This window comes from Anabrus simplex, chromosome 1 (assembly GCF_040414725.1).
Source record: "Anabrus simplex isolate iqAnaSimp1 chromosome 1, ASM4041472v1, whole genome shotgun sequence".
Classification (NCBI taxonomy): domain Eukaryota; kingdom Metazoa; phylum Arthropoda; class Insecta; order Orthoptera; family Tettigoniidae; genus Anabrus; species Anabrus simplex.
In genome coordinates this window covers 1,023,374,595-1,023,397,698 of record NC_090265.1, presented here as the reverse complement: position 1 = coordinate 1,023,397,698, position 23,104 = coordinate 1,023,374,595, and the positions used below count along the sequence as shown (strand labels likewise).

General features: G+C 41.0%; 1 protein-coding gene across 1 annotated transcript in view; it reads right to left on the bottom strand.

The window, feature by feature from the left end:
- Nucleotides 1-23,104, bottom strand: part of LOC136857912 (luciferin sulfotransferase) — a 278,523-nt gene that overhangs the window by 205,119 nt on the left and 50,300 nt on the right. The window contains exon 2 of the mRNA XM_067136977.2: nt 3,551-3,764. Coding sequence (XP_066993078.2) covers nt 3,551-3,755 — 205 coding nt within the window. The 5' untranslated portion in view covers nt 3,756-3,764. The remainder of the gene's footprint in view (nt 1-3,550; nt 3,765-23,104) is intronic.

The following is a 23,104-nucleotide window of genomic DNA, read 5'->3' as shown; positions in this document are numbered from 1 at the left end:
CGCTTCCTTCCCATTCCTAGGCCTTTCCTGTCCCATCGTCGCCATAAGACCTATCTGTGTCGGTGCGACGTAAAGCAAACAGCAAAAAAAAAAAAAGATAGATATATGGTGTCGTGGACTTTTTCGTAAAACTAATTGTGCTGAACAATTCTTACCCTCATAATATAGATGTATCTGTAACGGTTTAACCAATGTAAGCTAGAAAGGCGTTCGGACGACAGTTTTATCTTCGACTTGCTTCACTTAGATCGTTACTGCTCTGCTTCCTTTGGTCGTAGATTAATGTTTGTATATATAATCCTTTCTCAGGAAATACTTAATCCGCATGAAAATCCATTAAGCGGTTCTTGAGATTAGCCGTCGCAGGCAGACAGACAGGATCGAGGAATGTCAACAAACGTTACGAGTGACAAGCTCACTTGACTTACGCAGTGTTAGTAGAAGCAGAGAGGTAGTTGTTACAGTGAGGTGAATGAACAGTTGAGCAGCAGTTCCATCCTGGTACACATAATTGTACAAATACTGGAGGTTACCTGAATGTAAAGTAGATACGAACTTGAAAATTCATGGGAAATCAAAGGCAGCAAAGGTTAAGAGTAAGGGCTCCTAATGAGGATGAAAACTATGGAGAAAATATACCTTATACGATTTTAATTCAAGAATGTAATTCCTTAAGGGAGTAAAATGCCATCTGGCGATATAAATTATTTATTATTGCAAAGTTCAGTAATTGAAAACTTGATGTATGCAAATTGCACTCATTAATGTCGTATACCTCAAAATTACGTGCAGTTTATCATATGTTATTGGTTTTAAGTTCCACTAATTACTTTTACAGTTTTCGGAAGCAGTTTACCACTCCGATCGAATTTACTTACTCCAGGTCCAGTCAATATTGATGAGAAGGCAGCAGAAGAATACTATTTCCCGGAAAAGCGAATACGCTCAAAGATAGTAGTAGTTCAACAGAAATGAGGGGGTCAGCCGTGCGGTTTGTGTCGCGTAGCTGTGAGCTTGCATACGTGAGATGGTTGGTACCAATCCCACCATCGGCAGCACTAAAGATGGTCTTCCGTGGTTTCCCATTTTCACACTAGGCAAGTGCAAGGGCTGTTCCTTAATTAAGGCCACGGCCACTACCTTCGCTATCTTAGCCTTTTCCGACCCTTTCGTCGCTGAAAACCGTTGATGTGTCAGTGCGAAATTAAACCACTAGTAAATCCAATTCGGAGTATCATTTATCTAGTACCATTGGTCATTCAACACATTTGTTCGTAAAGTCAACGCTGCTGATGATCGAAAATTGGATAAACACTTGCACTTCAACAACATACATTTTTCGATTTTTTTGGATCACTTCCCTTCGCTAACTCTCTTGTTTCGTATCTGACTGTGCAGTCTATTTTATAGTGGGCGTTAAATAGCAGAGCAAGCCAAGATCAGGAGAATACTTACTGGGAATAGAAGAATGCTGACAATAGATTTTTGGAATGTTCTATGTTGAAAAATGTTAGAGAACAAATAAAAAAGCATGACAACAGGACCTTCATGTGGTCGCGTTGTAAACAGGCCTGGGAATGCAGACGCATGTGTGTGGTGTGCGAGTCATCTGCCGGCCTCTGCTAAACACAGAAGGACCGTGCAAGCTACGTCCGCGCCGTACGTTGGTCACAAATGTCATTATCTTTTCACTCTCACCACAATTTCAACGGGATATACCTTCGAAACTACATCCCATAGCATTTTGAAGCAAAGTTTGGGCCGGTTGCAGAAACGATGGCTAGTTTTAAGCCTTAGACAACGTCTGCCTAAATAACATCTAAGTCGATACGATCTTCCATTGCGTAAACAATGTTCAGCCGGTGTTTAGTTAGACGTCGTTTAAAGTTTCAATATTGGTTAGGAAATGGAAATATAAATATCTTCCGTACAACTTTTTGCTTGTCACAACCAATGGAATTCGTCGGTGCACGCACCAAACGTTAGTCAGCTGTCGTCTCCCTACACATTACCAAAATATGTCTAAACATGAGCATAGATAAGAATATCGCTTTAGGAGGAAATAGAACCTCATAACATTATCAACACTAAAGGGACACGCCACCGTACGAGGAAGTCTAGCTTTGATTATAGTGTTGTTTCGGTGAGAGTAATCTAAATAGCCTCTGCGATGGGAAGATGGAACTGTAGGGCAGCCCTGAAGATTGTTTTCCGTAGTTCCCCATTTTTTTTTACATCAGGTAAATACTGGGGCTCTTATTATGTCCACCGCTCTTCTTTCCCAGTCCTTGCCTTTTCCCATCTCATAGTCGCCTAAAACTGACCTGAATTAGCGCGACGAATATCCGCAAAGAAAAAACAACACACACACAACCTACTCTTTAGCGCCACTATTATGCATACTTACTTGGCAGTAAATGTAATAAATGAATCCCTCCCTGTTGATTCATGTGACAGCCTTCTGACGATCGGGACAACTTATTCTGATATGGCTGTAGTCGAAGTGACCTATAATTATTCCGGGAAAATCATCCCAAGTATAATAAAATGATGATGTGCGTTGCCAATAAGTGTAGTCAAGTTGACCGTTACCGGACTGTCACTTCTATTATATGTCTTATGGTACAAAACCTCTGATTGTGATTCACCCCTAAAATTTCAGGTTAAACAGTGTTCTGGGCAGTATTTAAACATGGCCAGTTGAACATCGGTTTTAGGCAATGTCTGAGTGATAAATAACGTTTATGCAGTGCGTTAGCCTTACTTAGATATTGTTTAATCGTAAAACCAAACCAAGTCATATGGCACTACAACCCTTGAACGGTCTTGGCCTACCAAGCGACCGCTGCTCAGCCCGAAGGCCTGCAGATTACGAGGTGTCGTGTGGTCAGCACGATTAATCTTCTCGGTCGTTATTCTTGGCTTTCGAGACTGGGGCCGCTACCTCACCCTCAGATAGCTCCTCAATTCTAATCACGTAGGCTGACTGGACCTGGAAATAGTTCTCAGGTCCAGGTAAAAATCCTGACCTGGCCGGGAATCGAATCCGGGGCCTCCCGGTAAGAAGCAGGCACGCTACCCCTACACAACGGTGCCCGCTGTTTAATCGTAAAGATCGTCTAAAAACCGTTTCTGCAATCGGCCCTTTATGTTTTCTTTTAGAGAAGTCTCGTGCCCCTTCGTCTTCCTCCATCATTTACCGGACACTCTGTATAGTCTAACGATGCTCTAGGCCAATTAAGAATTATATCGGTTTGGCTCCACAGTGTATAGATAACAAATTGTATACGAATCTAACCTAGAAGTTTTGATGTCGTAACTCCACAGATACACCAGACAGATTATTAAATTGTATTGAAATATATTGATAGTAAGCTGCTAATTCTCAGAAACTTTTCACGAAAGAGTGAAAAAGGAGCTGAGTCGTACATTACCGAAAAATAATCTTCTGCAGTGAATCTGCAAAATACTGGATAACAAATGTAAGCCTATATGTTTACTGAACTCACAGTCGTATATCAGAATTATTAAATCGTAAGTAGATACTTACCACACTTAGGGTAACTAACGATCCATATATCGTCTTCCCGTACTTCAAAATCCCTCAGTCTCTCGGCGTGACCGGGATAGAGTTTGGTGACGATACAACCAGAAGGCTGAACGCGGTAACTGCCAGCAGGATATCTAGTGTTGTGGCAGTTGGCCTTCAGCTTGAGAGCAATAGGGTCGGTTAGTTCTTCTAAATACGATGCCATCTTTACTTCCTGGAACAGTAATATTGTTAGGAGAAACTTGTATTAATGTCGAAGATAATTACTATATTTGTGGAAAGCCAGAGTTGTATTAAGACATGAAAAAATTCTATATGATTACACCTATATACCTTTTACATAATTTATAAATACATAATAAATAAAATCAGCGTTCAAGTGAGTTTAACCCTCTCGTGTCTCATTTACTACGCCATTTGGTACTCCCCTCCAAGAATGCATGCAAATTGATGCCTCCATGCTTCCAAGTAAGGTGTGTTACTTATAAATTCATTGATGTCGATTTGTATCGATCAAGAAAGGGTGCGTCTGCTATTGTAATCAGTACTCCCCACATCGTCTTTGAGTGGCAGTAGGAAGGGGAGCTTCTCCAACTCCTGTGTAACTGGCATTAGTAAGGAGGACCCGCCAATGTAATGAATAATTCCCTTCTCGATTTGACTTGCAGAATGCAAGGGAACTTGCAATTTCGTTCAAAAGTCCCTCACCCGATTGTGTTTGGCTGTAGGCAAGGGTGGCCACCATTATAAAGAAATATACCCATCTAAAATGTGACTGGCATTGAGCATATTGGCCTACAATTTTAATGGAAACTCACCAAATCAGTGTGACTGACAGTAAGCTGTCTGACAGTAGAAAAACGGGCCTGTCATTATGATAACAGCACAACTCAATTTTGACTGGCAGTAGGGAAGTTGCCGGCCATTATAATAAAAACTCCTCAACTGTAATCTGTCTGGAAGTAGGAAAGCGGGCCTGCCATTGTAACGAAAACTCCACAAATCGATTGTTACCGCGCATAGGCAATGGGACCTGGCATTACAATGTAAACTTCCCAACTCGGTTGTGAATGACAGTAGACAAGTAAAAAATAAAAAATGAAAATGACGTATGGCTTTTAGTGCTGAGAGTTTCCGAGGATAAGTTCAGCTTGCCAGATGCAGGTTTTTGGTTTTACTCCCGTAGGCGACCTGCGCGTCGTGATGAGGATGAAATGATGATGAAGACGACACATTTACCCAGTCCCCGTGCCAGCGAAATTGACCAATTAAGGTTAAAATTCCCGACCCTGCCCAGAATCGAACCCGGGAGTCCTGTGACCAAAGGCCAGCACGCTAACCATTTAGCCATGGAGCCGGACAGTAGGCAAGTAAACCTGCCGTAATGATCACAACTTCGCAACTCACACTTTATTTTGGAAACAAAGTATAGAGACCTGATGTTTCACGGATAACGCTAAGAGGTATGCAATTTAAAAATATATATATTTTTCGCTGCATGTACAGTAATTTACTTCGATATCCGTATACAATGTAGAATACCGTAGCGAAGCACGGGTACATTTCCTAATTATAATAACAATAATAATAATAATAATAATAATTGTACCGGGATGTATACCTCAACGCCGCGCATTCAAAAGCGCCTTAATGAACTCCTCTGTCGGTCAAAAGGTGAAATTGCTACCACATGTAGTTGGAACTTAAATCAGAAGATGTCACCACTGGAAAATTAAGTAATTTTGTTATTGTGAAGTTTCCTAAACTGACTGAATTTCTCCTTGTTTTGTTTTGCTATACATCAAGAAGTTTGGACATTTTTCTACAGATGACGCTACCAAAAACTATGATCATTCACTCTGGTGCAAGGTGGAAGAACTTATAACTTAAGGAAGTTTTGTATTCCTAGGTTTTCCATAACTGATCTATGTTCATTTATGTTTGGGTTGGCAATACTTCCTTTCCTTTCCGCCAGTTTTGAATCTAGTCAATCACGAATTTTTGTAATTAATTTTCTACCAATGCCGCATTTCTTGTTCACTTTGAATCTGCCAATAAAAATTAAGAGTGTGTGTCCTGATTAGTCTTGAATGCTCTCGAACCTTCCCTGAGGGTATATAAACTGTGGCTTTTCACGTTTCCTTGTCAAATGATCGTCGTCTTTCTGTGTGTGTTAAGACAGGAGGCGGGGCCGCCTCTTTCTTCGGTCAACAGAACATCTATAACGTAATGGCCACGTAAAAGCTTTCTTCCTACCTCCGCAGCTTTATTCGAGGGGAAGGTCCGAATATTTAATTATGTAACAATACTTTTCTAAAATGTAACTTTCCTTTCGGCTAATGTAAAAACTTCGTAAAATCTCTAACTGTAAATCTGGGATAGAGAGTGAGTTACCCTCTCGAGCTCCCCTTCATCTTGGTTTGAGGTGACTACGTTTTCGTAACTGTGTTCTCCTGTAATGTGTTATTTCCCTTCTAGCCACCTCAGTAGTTTGGAAATAGCCCCTGTTTCATCGGCCGAGAGCCCTGTAGGTTTAAATTTTTCATTATCTGGAGTACTGTGTTCGCCTCCATTCAGTTTGTGTTCGGGCCGTTTATTTATCCTGTCCATTTTTGGCAAAGGTCCTGTAGGTTGGGTACGAGATACCTCCGTGCTATAATATTTCAATTTGTAAACAGTGCCTTTAGAGGCCTGAGATTGTCAGATTTTCATGTAATGTTGCCTTGAGTAGGCTGGGAAAACTGAGAGCCTGTTAGCTCTTTTTCAAAGTTTTGTAACAGTAAAGTGTGCCTTTGGGAGGATAGATATTGTAATTTAGGGAGCAAGTGCTCTTGAATTAGGGGATTTCTGACCTTAACTAAATAATACCACTTCCAATTGTAAATTGTCAAGGTCTGAATCTTGAATTTTCCAGTTCATGAAATTGTCATTGTACCTGATGTTTCATTGTTATGAAACATTGTTAAGTTTGAAGTTCTAAAAGAAATATAACCTTCAGTTCAATTTTAAATTAATTTTGATATTGTAGATAGACCCATTCACCCCGGCACCTTCTTTAACCTCTTTAATCTATCCATATATTCGCTTTTATAAACCTTGCAGTTCTTGATGTAAAGCTTGATATTGCGTCGTAGAAAGCAATGGTATTTTTAATAGCAGTTCTTCTTTATAGAGCGGCTGTCTTGTGAGCTGATTGGTTAGTCTCGAAGGAGCGTTTCTCGCCAGAGCGAGAACTTCAAGATAAATGGCCTTCACTGTTTTAGTGTAACTAGGTTATACCTCGATAGGTGTTCCCAGATAATGTCTAAGGTATATGTGTTGACGGGGTCTGTTTGTACGTAGACTTTTTCTCTCTTAGCAGCATGTGGGTTATTAGGAACAATCTGCCATCTGTTGAATATATTCGGAAGCTTGAAAAGGTTAGAGGAACAAAGAGTATGTAGCAGAGAATATTATTATTTCTTGATCAGAGGAAGTGTATACTCTCTGGCTTGACAGGTATAGTAGTGAAACAGGGCTCCAAGCAATGACATTACTGAGGATGAAAATCATTTATTAGAATATAAAAAGGAAGTGTTGGTCGCTTAGCAACTTGCTAAGTACTGAATGTACTGCGGGTTAGGGTAAGCCTTCGCCTGTAGTGTTGGCTACTGAATGCATGATTCGAAGCAGTGTATCGATTCATTGAAGTGTCCGAGTGAATCGATTCACAGGAACGGCGAGCTCACGGCACACGATTCAGCTTACTCCCAGCGGACAGTGTTGAGTGGCGCAGTCACTGGACGTTGACGGGGAGCCGAGCTTCCGCTGCAGCGAGACAGTGAATCATGGCACATCGAAAGAATCGTGAACGAGCGCGGCTCAGTGAGACACAAGGTTCACACGGCTCCTTATCGGCTCACTGGACACGCGGAGAGCCGAGCTTCCGCTGCAGCGGGACAGTGAATCATGGCACATCGAAAGAATCGTGAACGAACGCGGCTCAGTGAGACACATAATACACACGGCTCCTTATCGGTTCACTGGACACGCGGAGAGCCGAGCTTCCGCTGCAACGAGACATACAGTGAGCTATGGCACACCGAAAGAATCGTGAACGAGCACGGCTCAGTGAGACACAAGATACGCACGGCTCCTTATCGGCTCACTGCAGCGAGACATACAGTGAGCCATGCTACACTGAAAGAATCGTATGCTATAATGGATTCTCGAGCTCAGCTCATTTGAAAATAATACCCATTTGCATTCACTGTCCTCTTCTTACAGGGAGGTTTAAATAATAGATGGATTTATTAGCAGTGTTAAGAAGGTAGTCACAATATAATTCTGAAGTAGCTAGTAAGTAGGTAGGCTATTAGGTTATACTATTTATTAGTTTAATGAATCTTAGTATTATAACTTAGTTGGCATTGACAATTAAACTCGACTCTAGCCTGATGCTCATGACCTTTCAAAAGTACCTGTTTTATATTGGGAAGAACGGCTCAGTGTTCTCTCAGTTCATATGTCACATCGTTGCACAAGACTTCGATCATATGTGGACAGACGCAATAACAGTATGTTGAATCAGAAAACCAGCGGACTACTGTACATCTCGGGTAGCCTATACAAAATATGACGATTAAAAAATCCTCAGCTGATAGAAAAATACATGTTTTCAAAAATGACTGAGCGAGTTGTCGTGCGGTTAATATCGCGTGGCTATGCGCTTGCATTCGGGGGATGGTGGGTTCGAATCCCACCGTCGGCAGCCGTTAAGATGGTTTTCCGTAGTTTCCCCATTTTTACACCAGGAAATGCTGGGACTGTACCTTAATTCAGGCCATGGCTGCTACCTTCCTAATCCTAACCTTTCCCACCCTGCGTCGCCGGAAACCTTCGATGTATTAGAGTAACTAGCATTTTTTCTAAGAAAGGAGTTCATAGTATGAAGACCAGATGGCAGCTGCGAGCACTGAATGCTGTTGCTGCTGTCTTACTAGCACATACTACACAGATGCAGTAGGAGGGGTGACCAATGAGCCGTGAATCGGATCACTGTATCGATTCAGTAACGTGAACGGAATCAAATGAATCGATTCAGTAAAATGAATCGAATGTCCCATCACTATTCGCCTGCAGTTATTAGAGTCATCATTAAATGATTTGATTCTATGATTACTCAAAGTTGATAGCTGATGGTTCACCAACAAGTAATTCCAGAGAGAATAAAAAATGAAGCAAATCGGTCCAGTAGAAGGGACGGACAGATTTGTCAAAGCTGTTTTAGTAAACTCCCTTAATATATAGAGACGAGTATTATGCGCCTAACGTTCTTGGAACTACTAATTATAATACGAGAGACAGAAAAGCGACATATTTCCTTGAGTTGTCCTTTGAATTTGATTTCTAGGGCGTATAGACAATGTAGGAATTAAATTTGGCCGTCTTGAACAAAGCAATGGCTTGAAACTGATTAGAACTTTAAAATGTGGTTTAAAGGAAACCCAAACGAAACTGAAAGCGCTATAATGAGGCATACTACGCAAGATGAGGATTGAAGTAGTTTTCCATTGCCTTCCTCTCTGAGTCACAAGTGCTATTGTAGCTCGACTGACAATACGAGTAAATCATTTCATAGTATTCAGGTACCACAGGTGAGCTGTGGATGTTATTACTCAGCATTCACTACCAACACATTAGCAGATTCCAAACAGTTACAGCCACTGTGACATCAGTAGAAGGTACATTTTGTTCTGGCTTGTGCCTAGTGACAGACTGAAAGTACTGCATCCATGAATAACTAACAACACACATGAAATGAAATGGCGTATAGCGTTTAGTGCCGGGAGTGTCCGAGGACATGTTCGGCTCGCCAGGTGCAAGTCTTTTGAGTTGACACCCGTAGGCGACCTGCGCGTCGTGATGAGGATAAAATGATGATGACGACACATACACTCTGCCCCCGTGGCAGCGAAATTAACCAATGATGATTAAAATTCCCGACCCTGCCTGGAAACGAACCCGGGACCCCTGTGACCAAAGGCCAGCACGATAACCATTTAGCCATTGTGCCGGACACAGCAGACATAATCTAATGGTTAATGATGGCGTGTGGCCTCCGAAGAGGTCTGGTGCACAGCTTTCGAGTTGACGCCATATTGGCTACCTGCGCGTCTATGAGGACGGAGCCCTAAATATGGTGAATTCTAATGATGAAGACAGCACACACACACCCAGGCCCCGAGCCATCGGAATTAACTAATGAAGGTTAAAATCCCCGACCCGGCCGGAAATCGAACCCGGGACCGCCTGGACCAAAGACCAGCACGCTAACACTTAGCCACTGAGCCGGAAAAATCTAAAGGTAAAATTACAATAATAATTTATTTAGTAATTTAGCACACTGTATATTCATACGTGGAAACTTAAGTAGCCGCCTCTGTGGTTTAGTGGTTAGTGTGATTAGCTGCCACCCCCGGAGGCCCGGGTTTGATTCCCGGCTCTGCCACGAAATTTGAAATGTGGTAGAGGGCTGGAACGGGGTCCACTCAGCCTCGGGAGATCAAGTGAGTACAGGGATTTCGATTCTCACCTCAGCCATCCTTGAAGTGGTTTCCCCACTTCTCCTCCAGGCAAATCCCGGGATGGTACCTAACTTAAGGCCATGGCCGCTTCCTACCCTCTTCCTTGTCTATCACTTCCAATCTCCCGCCACCCCTACAAGGCCCCTGTTCGGTATAGGAGGTGAGGCTACCTGGGCGAAATATGGGTTCCTTCTCCCTAGTTGTATCCACCCAGACCCAAAGTCTCACGCTGCAGGTGGTATAGGTGGGAGGTCCCTCGGTGAGTCCGAGGGAAAACCAACCCTGGACGGTAAACGGCTTAAGAATGAAAGAAAACTTAGGTAGGCCTATTCCATGCATTGCAGAATTGCGAGAATAAACGAAACTGTTCAATTCGGCGTGAACACAACATAGACTAATTAATATTCCTACCCGCAACGTATTTTACACTTTCATATGTACTCTCAGAGTATTTAACAGGAGGATTCTGAATCTAAATGGAATAATTTAGAGCTGTACGTCAGAACAGGGATGCTACTGATGAATTACATAGTGGCAAAAAACTTGAAAATTTTCTCCCTCCTTTCATTTACACGAATGTTGTTAATCAGATTATCAAGCGTAGCTCATCACTTGTTACAGAATATTTAAACGTACTCATGTTTTTCTCATGCGTGCATCTGCTCGTTTTACACTACACAACATCCATAGCTCTCCTTGAAAATACCAGACTAGAAATCTCTCCCTCTCCCTCTCTCTTGATGAGACCAATAATTCCTCCTTTAACAAGATCTCTAGTACCGCTGATACCCACAGTCGACTAAAAGGAAGCCGGGCAGTTTCGCCGACGAACGTTGTAAATACAATACACCAATAATCCTGTGTGCGTGGAAATATGAAAGCCGATAGGGAATTAGGCTCCTCTCTGGCACACAATCTTGTTAAGTAACGTAACCTTCTTCAACTGAGGAATATAGTGTAACTTAACCCTAATAGAGTGGATTGGTGTATATTCGTAGAAGGAACAGATTTTACTTGTCACGGGGAGCAGCTGGTCTACGTTTCTTATTTCGAGGATTAGAGTGCATTCCCTCTGTGGATCAGTAGTAGAGTGTCGGTTTCTAGATCTCAAGATCACGAGATAAAATCTAGGGAGGATATTCAAATTTTGAGGGGCACTCTATATCGGACATAACGGCATGTTGAATATCTCTGATGACATATGGGATGTTTACCCGACAATTGTAATTAAAACATCCCTAGATCACCCAAAAGAAGTACGCTTCTCAGATTGAGCACATGGTAATGCATACTGCTACTGAAAAAATGTAACTGCGAGGAACATATTGTTACGTTCCGGCCCTGTGGTAGCCTCTGTCTGTACTTGTAGGAAGGGACTAAGGAGTCACCTCCCAGCCGGCCGGATGTATTTTTTTTTTTGCTAGGGGCTTTACGTCGCACCGACACAGATGGGTCTTATGGCGACGATGGGATAGGAAAGGCCTAGGAGTTGGAAGGAAGCGGCCGTGGCCTTAATTAAGGTACAACCCCAGCATTTGCCTGGTGTGAAAATGGGAAACCACGGAAAACCATCTTCAGGGCTGCCGATAGTGGGATTCGAACCTACTATCTCCCGGATGCAAGCTCACAGCCGCGCGCCTCTACACGCACGGCCAACTCGCCCGGTGCCGGCAGGCTTGCCTGTGGATTTCTTGGAGATTCAACGGGAATGTTACACCTCTAGCCGCCTCGCGAAAGTTCTGGTTTACATCACCAGAACTATAAAACGGGAGGCGAGTCGCGGACAGTCAGTCGGTGTCGGGCTGCGTGGTGGAGTCAGTGTGAGACTCAGTGTGTTGGTGTTCGGTGGCTGGACTCAGGGCGACAGAGGTGTTGGCTGTCGCTAGTGTCCCGCCGAGGTGTGTGTCGGAGTGTCAGCGAACAGCTGGACTGCAGACGACGTGTGAAACGGAAGACTGTGTACTACATGAGAGTACTGTGTGTTTCTGTGGATTGAGGATCACCGTGAGTCAGGGAGGGAAGTCGCTATCGCGAGTGTGAGAGTAAATTGACCTGTGTTAATATTCGATGTTGTGAGTATCGTCCTGCTGTTGAATACTGTTGGGCTGTTTAGTTGTTCACTGCATGTGATTGCGTGGATTACTGGACTGTCTCTGGAGTCGAACCAACGAACAGTGAAGGGTAAAACTTAACATTGAAACTGGCTCTCAGGAAGCCTAAATGACGTCAGATCAAAATACACGGTAGCTGAGACCATACGATTATTATTATTATTATTATTATTATTATTATTATTATTATTATTATTATTATTATTATTATTATTATTATTACTATTATTATCATCATCATCATCATCATCATCATTATGATTGCACCTTCTGAAAAACAGCCTTTTATTTCATTTTTCCTTTCTTTTCTTTTTTTAAAACACCAACTACGGACCATGTGATTCATAACGCTGGCGGGCTTTTTTCTTATCCCAGCACTCTCTCGCCATCGCGTTATTAGAGTCTTTTCATCCCGGCGTCCATTTTATCTCTATTTCGGTTGACCAATCGTCCCGCATTTTAAGGTATTTTGTAAATGTCTCGTGCAAAGTACGCAGCTGTTCTGCTATCTAGATTCAACTGAACATAGTTAAAGCGCTCCCAACTGTATTATCTTCGAAAGTGTAAAGAAGCAGGTTATAGCATCTTTGGAGAAGCGTTCCGGATGTATCTTCCATCTTACGAGTCAGCGTTAGTCCGTGGCATAGTGCATGTGACCATTCTGTAGCACGAAATGCATCAACATAGACGTGTTTTATAAACTCTTTTAAGTTTTAGTGACTTTTGAAATGGATTCGGGGTCGGATAGTGATGACTGTACTTCTGCTTCGTGACAAGAAAAGGAAGCCGTAATTTAAACCAGAGATGACAAAAGGAAATATATATATATATATGTGCATATAATACAAAGTGGGAAACCAACACGCCATAATTATCTGCTAATCGAAGTAACGTCCACAAAGTTTTTTGTAAAATTTCGAGAAGACGTTCAGTATTTATTTTATTTCAGAATTTGACTTTTGTATGTTTTTAATTAGATGAAGCGTCTCCAACCCACATACTGGGAAATGAGTTGTACAATAAAGATGAGTGAAATGTATATTTTTATGTTATTATTTCAGTAAGAGTACCCTTGGTCAAAAAATGAGGGAAACTGGCAACACAATGCTGTTGAAAATGTAACCAATTTGTCGAGTTTTTAAAAATTATAGCTAAAACTGTAGCTCTCTCCAAAAATTGTGGAATATCCTCCTTTTTTAAACTGTCTTGTCTCTCATTGCTTCCTTCAGTATTTGGTCACCCTACCCCTACTCCAGGGCGTAAAGTTTTGACAGGACAGAGTATATTGTTCTACTATGCATTCTGCTGTAGATAACATTGGAGTCAATTTCTAGTTATTGTAGATCTTTTCTAACTAGTCTCGTCCACTTGGCGTTAGTTGCTTTCACTCTTCATAGATGGTGTTGAAGACTCTTGTGGCGAGTCTCTGGTTGTCCATCCTGGCTACACGACCGTAGAAGATCGTCTCCTCTTTCTCATAGCTGCTTTAATGCTCTCTAGTTGTTGATATTGTTCCTTATTTGCCTGATTCTGTATTCGTCTTCCTCTTTCATTCGACCCATAACTTTTTCTCAGGACTATTCCATCCTTCAGTTCCAGGTTTCTGAGTTTTCCTTTCTGAGCATGTTCAGGCATTCTGAGGGAGATGGATGGAGATCTCTAATGTTTTTAAAGAGGTGTTAAAGGCTTTCTGCAGCCAGGTGCGCCTGCTGTTCATGGTCAGGTGCTCGCTTATGTTCGAGGTTTTTCATTCTCGTTTGTATTACTGTGCCCCATACTGGGATCGAGTTTTGTGCATCTCTGATGATGGTGATAAAAAGGGAGGCTAGTCGCGGACAGTCAGTCGGTGTTGGGCTCCGTGGTGGAGTCAGTGTGAGGTTTGGTGTGTAGTTCCTTCCAAATTTATTTATTTATTTATTTATTTATTTATTTATTTATTTATTTATTTATTTATTTATTTATACGTCTTCATTCATTCCTTTATTTATTCAATTTGGAGCTGCTCAGTAAGTAAATAAATGAAAACAAACCTTCGATTTTCAAGTAATAATAATAATAACAGCAATAATAATATTAATAAAGGAATTTGTTTATTATTTAATTACTTTACAATTCAAGTCAACTCCAAGATATAATAAATTTGTCTCACAGCAGTTCTTAAATGTGCCAGAAGTGAACGACCCGGAATTGTCATATTAAAACTGTGAAGGTTTGTCAAATTACCTGCCACATTGACAAGGTGGCTAAATAAAGGAACAGGAAATTTAAAAGGGATTTTTAAGGATAGAGAAGTAGTAGATTTACTATCTCGACAAAGAATAACTTTTAAGTGTAAAATTCCAGTCTTTTGATTGTAGCAACATTGAGGTGATTTTTAGCGAATTATATGATGAAAATTATTTACTAATACATTAGCAATCATCTAAGTGCTCAAGTCATCATTCGTCTGTTTTATATTGCATTATTTACTGAAATGTCTAAATACTGACAAATAATAAAGCTTGGAGGAGACTGGAGGGTCGTTTGTACTTAACAAGGGGGTACTGAGAAGCTGTGTGATTGAAAAGGAAGTGAAAGTAAGTGTAGAAACGTGGATTTGAAAGAAACGCTGCAGCATTTAATCACAGAATAATGGCGTCAGATTTCATGTCACCTGAAACTGCAAATTTGTCTTGACTCAAGAGAGAACAAGCAGTACACTTGGATGATAATGTTTGTACAAATTCAGATAATGGAAGGCGACAGCGCTCTGCATGCTGATGAACACATTCCTAACGCTTGCAATCATGTCCTTTACCGATAAGTATCATTGCTACACCCTTGACACACTACGTGTGTGACAAACGTTATAGTAAGATGACAGTGAACTTTTCCATTAATTCAGGAGAACTAACAATTTTCTCATGAGTTTTCTTTTTGTTCACATGCACCAAACAATGGTTCCGCGGAACTTAAGGATTCCTGTCCAATAGCCTGCGTTTAGGATGGTTTAGTAGTATAAAGGAGAAAAGATGAAAGTAATTTGATACTAAGTATTAGCTGTAGGAAAATGATCGATTAATACCCAGTCGAATGCCTTGATGAGGTCTTACGTTGTGGTGGCAAGCAGACATTATCATAAAGATATCTAAACTTTGAAGTAATAAACTGACCACTTATTCAGGATTACCCAACGTAATATCTCTCTGTTGATAACTAAGTCTTTAGCCAGGAATTTAAACGAGCAATTACGTTGTTTGCCCGAGCATTGATGAAGTTTCAAACGGTGTCAGACTCGTGTTTCATCATCTGTAAATGACGTGATACAAGATGCAAGATCTATCTGTTCTTGGTGTATCGTGTAAGAGAAATCAAAACACCGTTTCTATTCGTGTTCTTTCGTGAAGATTTTTGACACGTAGTATGAGCACAACTTCCGAAGGCCGGTGATTTGACAACCATTGTGTAAAGACAAATCGAAACTTTGTATTAAATTCAAACTGATGAATTAGCTTACAAGCTTTCTCCTCAGCCACATGCACTGTAGATTCACAGTCATTTTGCTGCTTGATATGTACCATAATAGCCTTCAATGAGATTTTTATATTTATAGCCTTCTCTTTACTATCAAATCACTCATAGTGTTTTCTTTACATATCTTAGTAGAACGACGATAAATGTCCGCCACATGCATATGCGCACCCTTCAATAACAGGATTACAGACCGCATTTTACATCTGGTGGGGTATACACAATTAGGAACAGCTTCCTTCAAACGATACACTGGCAAGGCCCACCCCTTGACCCCGAACGCTCGGAAGCATACTTAAAATATGTACATGGTGCATCACAAAAACAGCAGACTGTGGCATATTCTGAGTGTATTGTCACATTTTCCATCAAGAGTGTCATAAAACCTCTGCTTAAAATAATTACAATATGTTAAACATATTTGTTCTACTGGTCCCATGGTGTTGCTATTAGTCTCCTAAGTACCGATGTGAGATTTCAGTGAAATGGTTAAATCAACAGAACAATTTTCACATTCCACTAAAACCACACTTTACATTAAACATCACTTTCGCATACAAGCGGTCCAATATCAAAAGCACACTAACTACGTTTCCACACGATGATATGATTGTCACCTGTCTAGCCAAGAGGCGGTGAAGGTGTGCGCTCAATTCTTAGTCAGTAAATCGATACGAAAGGATACTTCCTTTGCTGGAGAGAAGTATGTCCCTGATATACACTCACCTACATCAGAATTGCACATCACGTAAATTCGTGGGGATAAATTCGGCCGGGAATAGAGGTAACTACTCCATCCTACTTAACGCTGAGTGGAAGTCTGTATCTTTCTCTCCTCCAAGATTCTTAACGATCTGGACTTTCCTTTTCTGTATTCATTTGTACAGAAGACCGCATTGTCAGGGTTAGGTTCACTGGTTGTCGAATGTATTCCTGATTATATCTGACCTCCCACATATTTAATATTGAGGCTGACGAGCAACTAAATGACTGCGAATCACCAATAAGAAGTAATAATGATACAAGTTTTGCATCCCACTAATTCATTTTACAGTTGATGGAGACACCGATGTGCCGGAATTTCGTCCCGGAGTAGTATTCTTACACGGCGGTAATTATAATGGGACGAGGCAGTCGTATTGAAATACCAATGGACTAAGCCGGGATCGAATCCGCCAACTTTAGCTCAGTCTGAACAGTCTGAACTACTCAGCTCTGCACGGACCACAAATGTAGTGGCTCAAGTCGTCCGTAAAGCTGTAGAAATAAGACTCCGTAATGGATAGATTAAACGTCAAGAGCTGCCCTTCTCCGAGTACCTCTACTATGGAGATTTATGAACTCCAACCCTTGCAGGCAACGTGTAACGAATCCTTTCCCGAATAAATTTCGTGGGTTATAGTTCAGCTCCAAGAAGATACTGAGACGGTGCTTTTCTTAAGGTCTTTGTCGATTAATTCTCAACTATGATCCACAATAATATCCAAGACATACACAAAACATGATACTACCAAAACGCAGGTTATTAGGCAGTTAAGTTGTAAGGTCCTCGATGTTTAGTGGCGAGAATATTATGTCAACGGAGAGAGAGAATACGAACAAGAAATTAATCTGTTAACACGCTCTTTGACATCCTTGATTATTAATGTTTGATATCGTACAACTTAAACTAGGTATTATTATTATTATTATTATTATTATTATTATTATTATTATTATTATTATTATTATTATTATTATTATTATTATCGTCTAATTCCTTGACTGAACGGTCAGTGCAATCACCTTCGTTTCAGAGGACCCCGGGTTCGATTCCCGGCCTGGTCGGAAATGTTAACCTTATATGGTTATTTCCCCTTGCTCTGGGACTGGGTGTTTGTACAGTCACTGTCATTCCTGAAACTCATAAACCATACACAACACTATCGTCCACTACAAAAACACGCAGCCCTCAATCACAGCAGATACCGTCCACACTCGTTGAAGGGTCTGCCTCACAAGGGCTGCCTAATATATCCCCGGATACTCCCGGCACTAAAAGTAATAAGAAAAATAAATTAAATAAATAAATAAATACATCAATATTGCATATTAGGCAAAAGGAAAATAATATGAACCACAATACAAATATCTTACACATTTGCAGATAATTTATTTATATAGTCTATCGCCTTTGGTGCAGTTTCCAGGAAATCTCTGATGTCTCCAGCGTAGGAGCTCAGAGGACACCCTTCAGCAATATGGAGGAGTGTTTTGTCTTGGGAAGCTGCTGCTACACTCTGAGTAAGGCAGGCACCTTTCCCCACTTCTGAAGTAGGTCAGCACATGTGCCAAGAATGGTCTGGATTCTATTGCATGTTGACCACGTCCTGCGATCCTACAGGTTAGATCTAGTTTACATTGTTTTTACTGACACGGAGAAAAGTGTGGAGTTGTGGTGATGTACCATTATGACACTGAATGTTCATTTTTCAAAACCACACTGTAATCGAAATTAACTTTCAACCCACCTGGGCCATTTTTGTTCTGTACTTAACAGTTCTTGAACACGTACTATACGTACAGAACACACGACCTAATAGGTTGAAAGTTAATTTCGTTTCCATTATGACATTCCTTCAACCACGTTTGATAAAGCTCGAATTTTTGTTCTACCAAGGTTTTGAATTGAGGATATCGGGAGCGGAGCCTATTGATTCCAGTGCAGGCTAAGTAATGTCCTCATTGATTGGTAGCTGTTGGTTGTCGATGATCCTCTTGTAGTCTCCCACAAGAGCACTTTTCTTTCTCAGGTGAGGTGGGGGAATGTGACTCAGGAAAGGTAGCCATAATGTTGGGGAGTGAACTTGATCGTACCAATTATCGTCCGCATTGACTGATTTAGCTGAGTATTTACGAGTGTGGTATGACAACTGTTCATCCAGACAGGGCTGCAAGATTCTGCCGCTGCATACACAAGACCAATGGCCGATAAACGCAAGGTGGATTCTGTAGAACTCCACGTTGTACCACATACCCCTAGCTTTCTCAGGATGTTCAGTCTTCATTCACCAGGTGCTGTTTAAAGGACAGTGTTCTGTCAAGAGTAACCCCAAGGTAATTTTAACGCTTTTTTGTAGACTAAGCAATTGCCCTGAAAACAAATATCCAGTTCTTGGGTGGCTAACATATTTCTTATATGGAAATATGTAGCTTGCCGGCCCCGTGGTGTAGGGGTAGCGTGCTTGCCTCTCACCCGGAGGCACCGGGTTCGATTCCCGGCCAGGTCAGGGATTTTTACCTGGACCTGAGGGCTGGTTCGAGGTCCACTCAGCCTACGTGATTAGAATTGAGGAGCTATCTGACGGTGAGATAGCGGCCCCGGTCGAGAAAGCCAAGAATAACGGCCGAGAGGATTCGTCGTGCTCACCACACGACACCTCGTAATCTACAGGCCTTCGGGCTGAGCAGCGGTCGCTTGGTAGGCCAAGGCCCTTCAAGGGCTGTAGTGCCATGGGGTTTGGTTTTAAATATGTAGCTTCAGTTTTATTACGGTTTTGTCTCAGTCCCCACTTACGGAAAAACTGGCTGGATCCCGTGTTAATATTTCTTTACTGATCTCAAAATATTTGTGTTGAGTTGATATTGCCCAGTCATCAGTATATCCAAACTTCCTGGAATGTTTGTCTGGCATATCTGCTATGTCCAAGCTAAACAGCACAGGAGCCAGAACTGAACCTTGGAGCAGACCATTATTAAGCGTCTTCTGATCACTTGTGGCACTGCCTATGGCTTTATCTCGAATTTTGCGCTATGCAAGCGAGATGTTTGAAACGAAATTCAGATCCTATTTCCTCAAATTCCAAGTAAAACTTCAAATAACTTGAAATACTCAGATAAACGAAAAGTTTGTTTACGGTTCTATTTGCATGACATGTGCACGAGTGGTGAGTATAGTTTACACGTCTGACCTTCGATAAGCAAACCTACTGATACATCATTTCGACGAACTATAAACTGGGCGTTTCTAATAAGAAAGACGTCAGAAAGTGCGGGTGAAATAAATGTGCCAGCTTGATATCTGATCGAGGAGACATGGTAAATAACTCAGTAGATGTATCATACTTTAAAGACTAGCGACTATACATTTATACTGAACGCGTCAAAAAGTTTCATTATCGATGAATTGGATATTTATATACACAGTAATTACGCAGTTATGGTTGGTTACCACCGCGGTCACTGATGCTCCATTAGACGTTTTGACACTTCAGTTCTTATACTTCCAATACATGTGTTAAAAGCAGGGTATCTAGTCTCAACTCTTTCGAGCTATTCCGTCATATCGGAAATCGGAGTGTATAGCTATTCGAACTCACAAGCTGGAGGTAATTAATAGGAAATCTGTGGTTTGGCGTTCCTCCACCTGGTCCTCACAAAGGAGGCCGTTGGTTTGTGCAGGTTGAGAATAGCTTATGGAAATCTCCACACTGGCACCTCCCGATGAGAGAACAAATCCCCCGTGTTATTCGTAGTCGATTTAACAGTAGAGGAATTCCTCAATCAGTGCCTGGATCTCTCTAACCATAGACGAAACCTTAACCTCCAAAGACACTCATTTTAGTCTAACACGAGGTGAATGATTATCTCGCCTTTCACAGGGTGGATAAAATATTAAGAATTTATCAATTTATGTGTATGTACTGTATACTCAGGAATAGTTCCCTTCTGATGGTTTTAATATCCTCGCATATATTTTTTTTCACAAGTTTTTGTCGAATATTGGATTTGACCTTTTCTTATCTTTTTCGTTCTTTTTTGTCATTTAGTTCGTTAAGAGGTACTGATAACCGTGTTCTTTACCCTTCAAGCAACAATTACAACCACCATTATGTGTATCACTGATATATGGTCTACATTGTATTAGCTTTCGAAGGACATGGTCTAAATCCGAGAAAGAGATTATTTTATCGTTCTGATGAAAATGGAGTAGGTTTTTCAAGGAACATGATTACAAGGATGGATCAGGGTGAGTTTCAAACCCACTTGTCACTAGAGGCATGCTCTGCGTATCATGGCTGATATTATCAAAGGCTGATGTAAGGACCACCAACCTACGAGGGATTTGTGATCTCATACATTTCTTCTCAAACTTGTCCCACCAAGGAGAGACGAAATTATGGAAGCCTAGCTCTTGGGAACCAGACTGTTGTGACACTTAGTCATTAACTCATTTACCCCTCCTGTTGAATTGTAACGACTGGCACACCCCTCGCCCTCCCGTGGTTTATTATCAAATAATTAATGGCTGATGTAAATGAACGTGAGAATCTTGTTGCTCAAATGTAGAGGATAAACTAATTAACCGCAACTGTTAGAGTCAGCACTAAAAATTAAATTACAGCTGTAACATTGCTGTATTTGCAAGTACACAGTCGCATTTTTTCTAGAACAAGGTATTTGTCATTTGATATCCGAATATAATCATCAACAATAATGTATTTAATTAAATAATCATTCCCTAATTAAAGCCTTATTTTTAACATTATTCAGTTAACTTTGATGTTTAACTATGCAAAATGTGACTAACTCTTTCCTACTTTGTACTCTGATATGTGTCACTACATGTCCATTCATTCACTGCATTCACATTGAAGTTCAGTTCCTAACTAATATTCGCTCATTATCAGCAATAACTAACTAGCTAGCTAACTAACTAAATAACTAACTAGCTAAATAAATAAATAAATTAAACAAATAAATAAATAAATAAATAAATAAATAAATAAATAAATAAATAAATAAATAAATAAATAAATAAATAAATAAATAAATAAATAATACTACTAGAGCAAACAAATAGACCAAAATTAATTGGCCATTATTTTCCCTGTCCGATACTGTTCCTTGCCGCCCCTAGGGCAGGGATACCAAATTTGTACCGACTAGCGTGTCATTCTTTTTTTGCTACTTGCTTTACGTCGCATCCACACAGATAGGCCTTATGGCGACGATGGGACAGGGAAGGGCTAGGAGTGGGAAGGAAGCGGCCGTGGCCTTAATTAAGGTACAGCCCCAGCATTTGCCTGGTGTGAAAATGGGAAACCACGGAAAACCATCTTCAGGGCTGCCGACAATGGGGTTCGAACCTACTGTACTATCTCCCGAATACTGGATACTGGCCGCACTTAAGCGACTGCAGCTATCGAGCGTGTCTATCACGTGTTACTGTCTACTGTGCCAGCGGTTATTTCCCTTTAAAATCATCATTAGTAATCCCTTATTTGACTGCATTTTAGTATTATATATATTATGTATAAATCCGTACGACTGAATGTTTCACGATTTTAGTTTGCAAATATAACTGAAAAATATTTTTTTTAAACGGTAAACTTTGAGAATATGGTATATTTATACCGTACGCGCACCTTTTAGCGATACATGGACACCCTAGTGCTGAATAGGTCGACATCGGGTATCTTCAAGATTCGTATTGGCAACCTTTGAAACACAAACTATGAATCGCTGTGCGACATCTGGCGTACACTTTACGTACTAGTACTGTTGCTGTTTATACAGCAAATCCAAACTATAGAATTCATGCTGGGAACAAGATTCGCATTGAGAAATGTTATATAATGTTATATAATGTGTGTAGGACAGAGTTGTTGGCGTAAGATAATAACTGTCTAGAAAATTCATACCGATCGATCATATTATCGATTCAATTCAGATAAAAAAATCCATTCGGTTGGCAGTATAACCGGAACCGGAAGGGCTCCCTCCTTACTCCACACTCCGTACAAAGTAGGTAAGGTAAGGGTTATTCTGACCGAAGGCAGGTTCGAACCTCCGCAGAGGTGTTCCTGAGCCGGAGTTTACGTGCGGTAGGGTGGCCAGTTCCTTTCCGCTCCTCCAACAGCGCGTGGCAACCCATCCAACTCCTGACCACGCCCAATGTTGCTTAACTTCGGAGATCTTACGGGATCCGGTATTTCAACACGGCTACGGCCGTTGGCCCGTACAAAGTAATATCGCTAAAAAGTGCGCGGGCTATACTTTAACCTAATACTATTTATAAAAATTATGGCCATATAATTAATTGAGACGTGCTTCTTTATTAAAAAGCAGTGTTAAAATGTGCCATATTGCTAAATTTTCGACCTATTTATTACATGTTAAAAACATTAAAATATAGTAGTATTTTGTCTGACGTGCCACGTAAGTCGTGTTCGCGTGTCACCTAGTGATTACGGTGGCACGCCACATGAACATAATATTTTTTTTCTATTTGTTTTACGTCGCACCGACACAGATAGGTCTTTTGGCGACGATGGGACAGGAAAGGCATAAGAATGGGAAGAAAGCTGCCGTGGCCTTAATTAAGG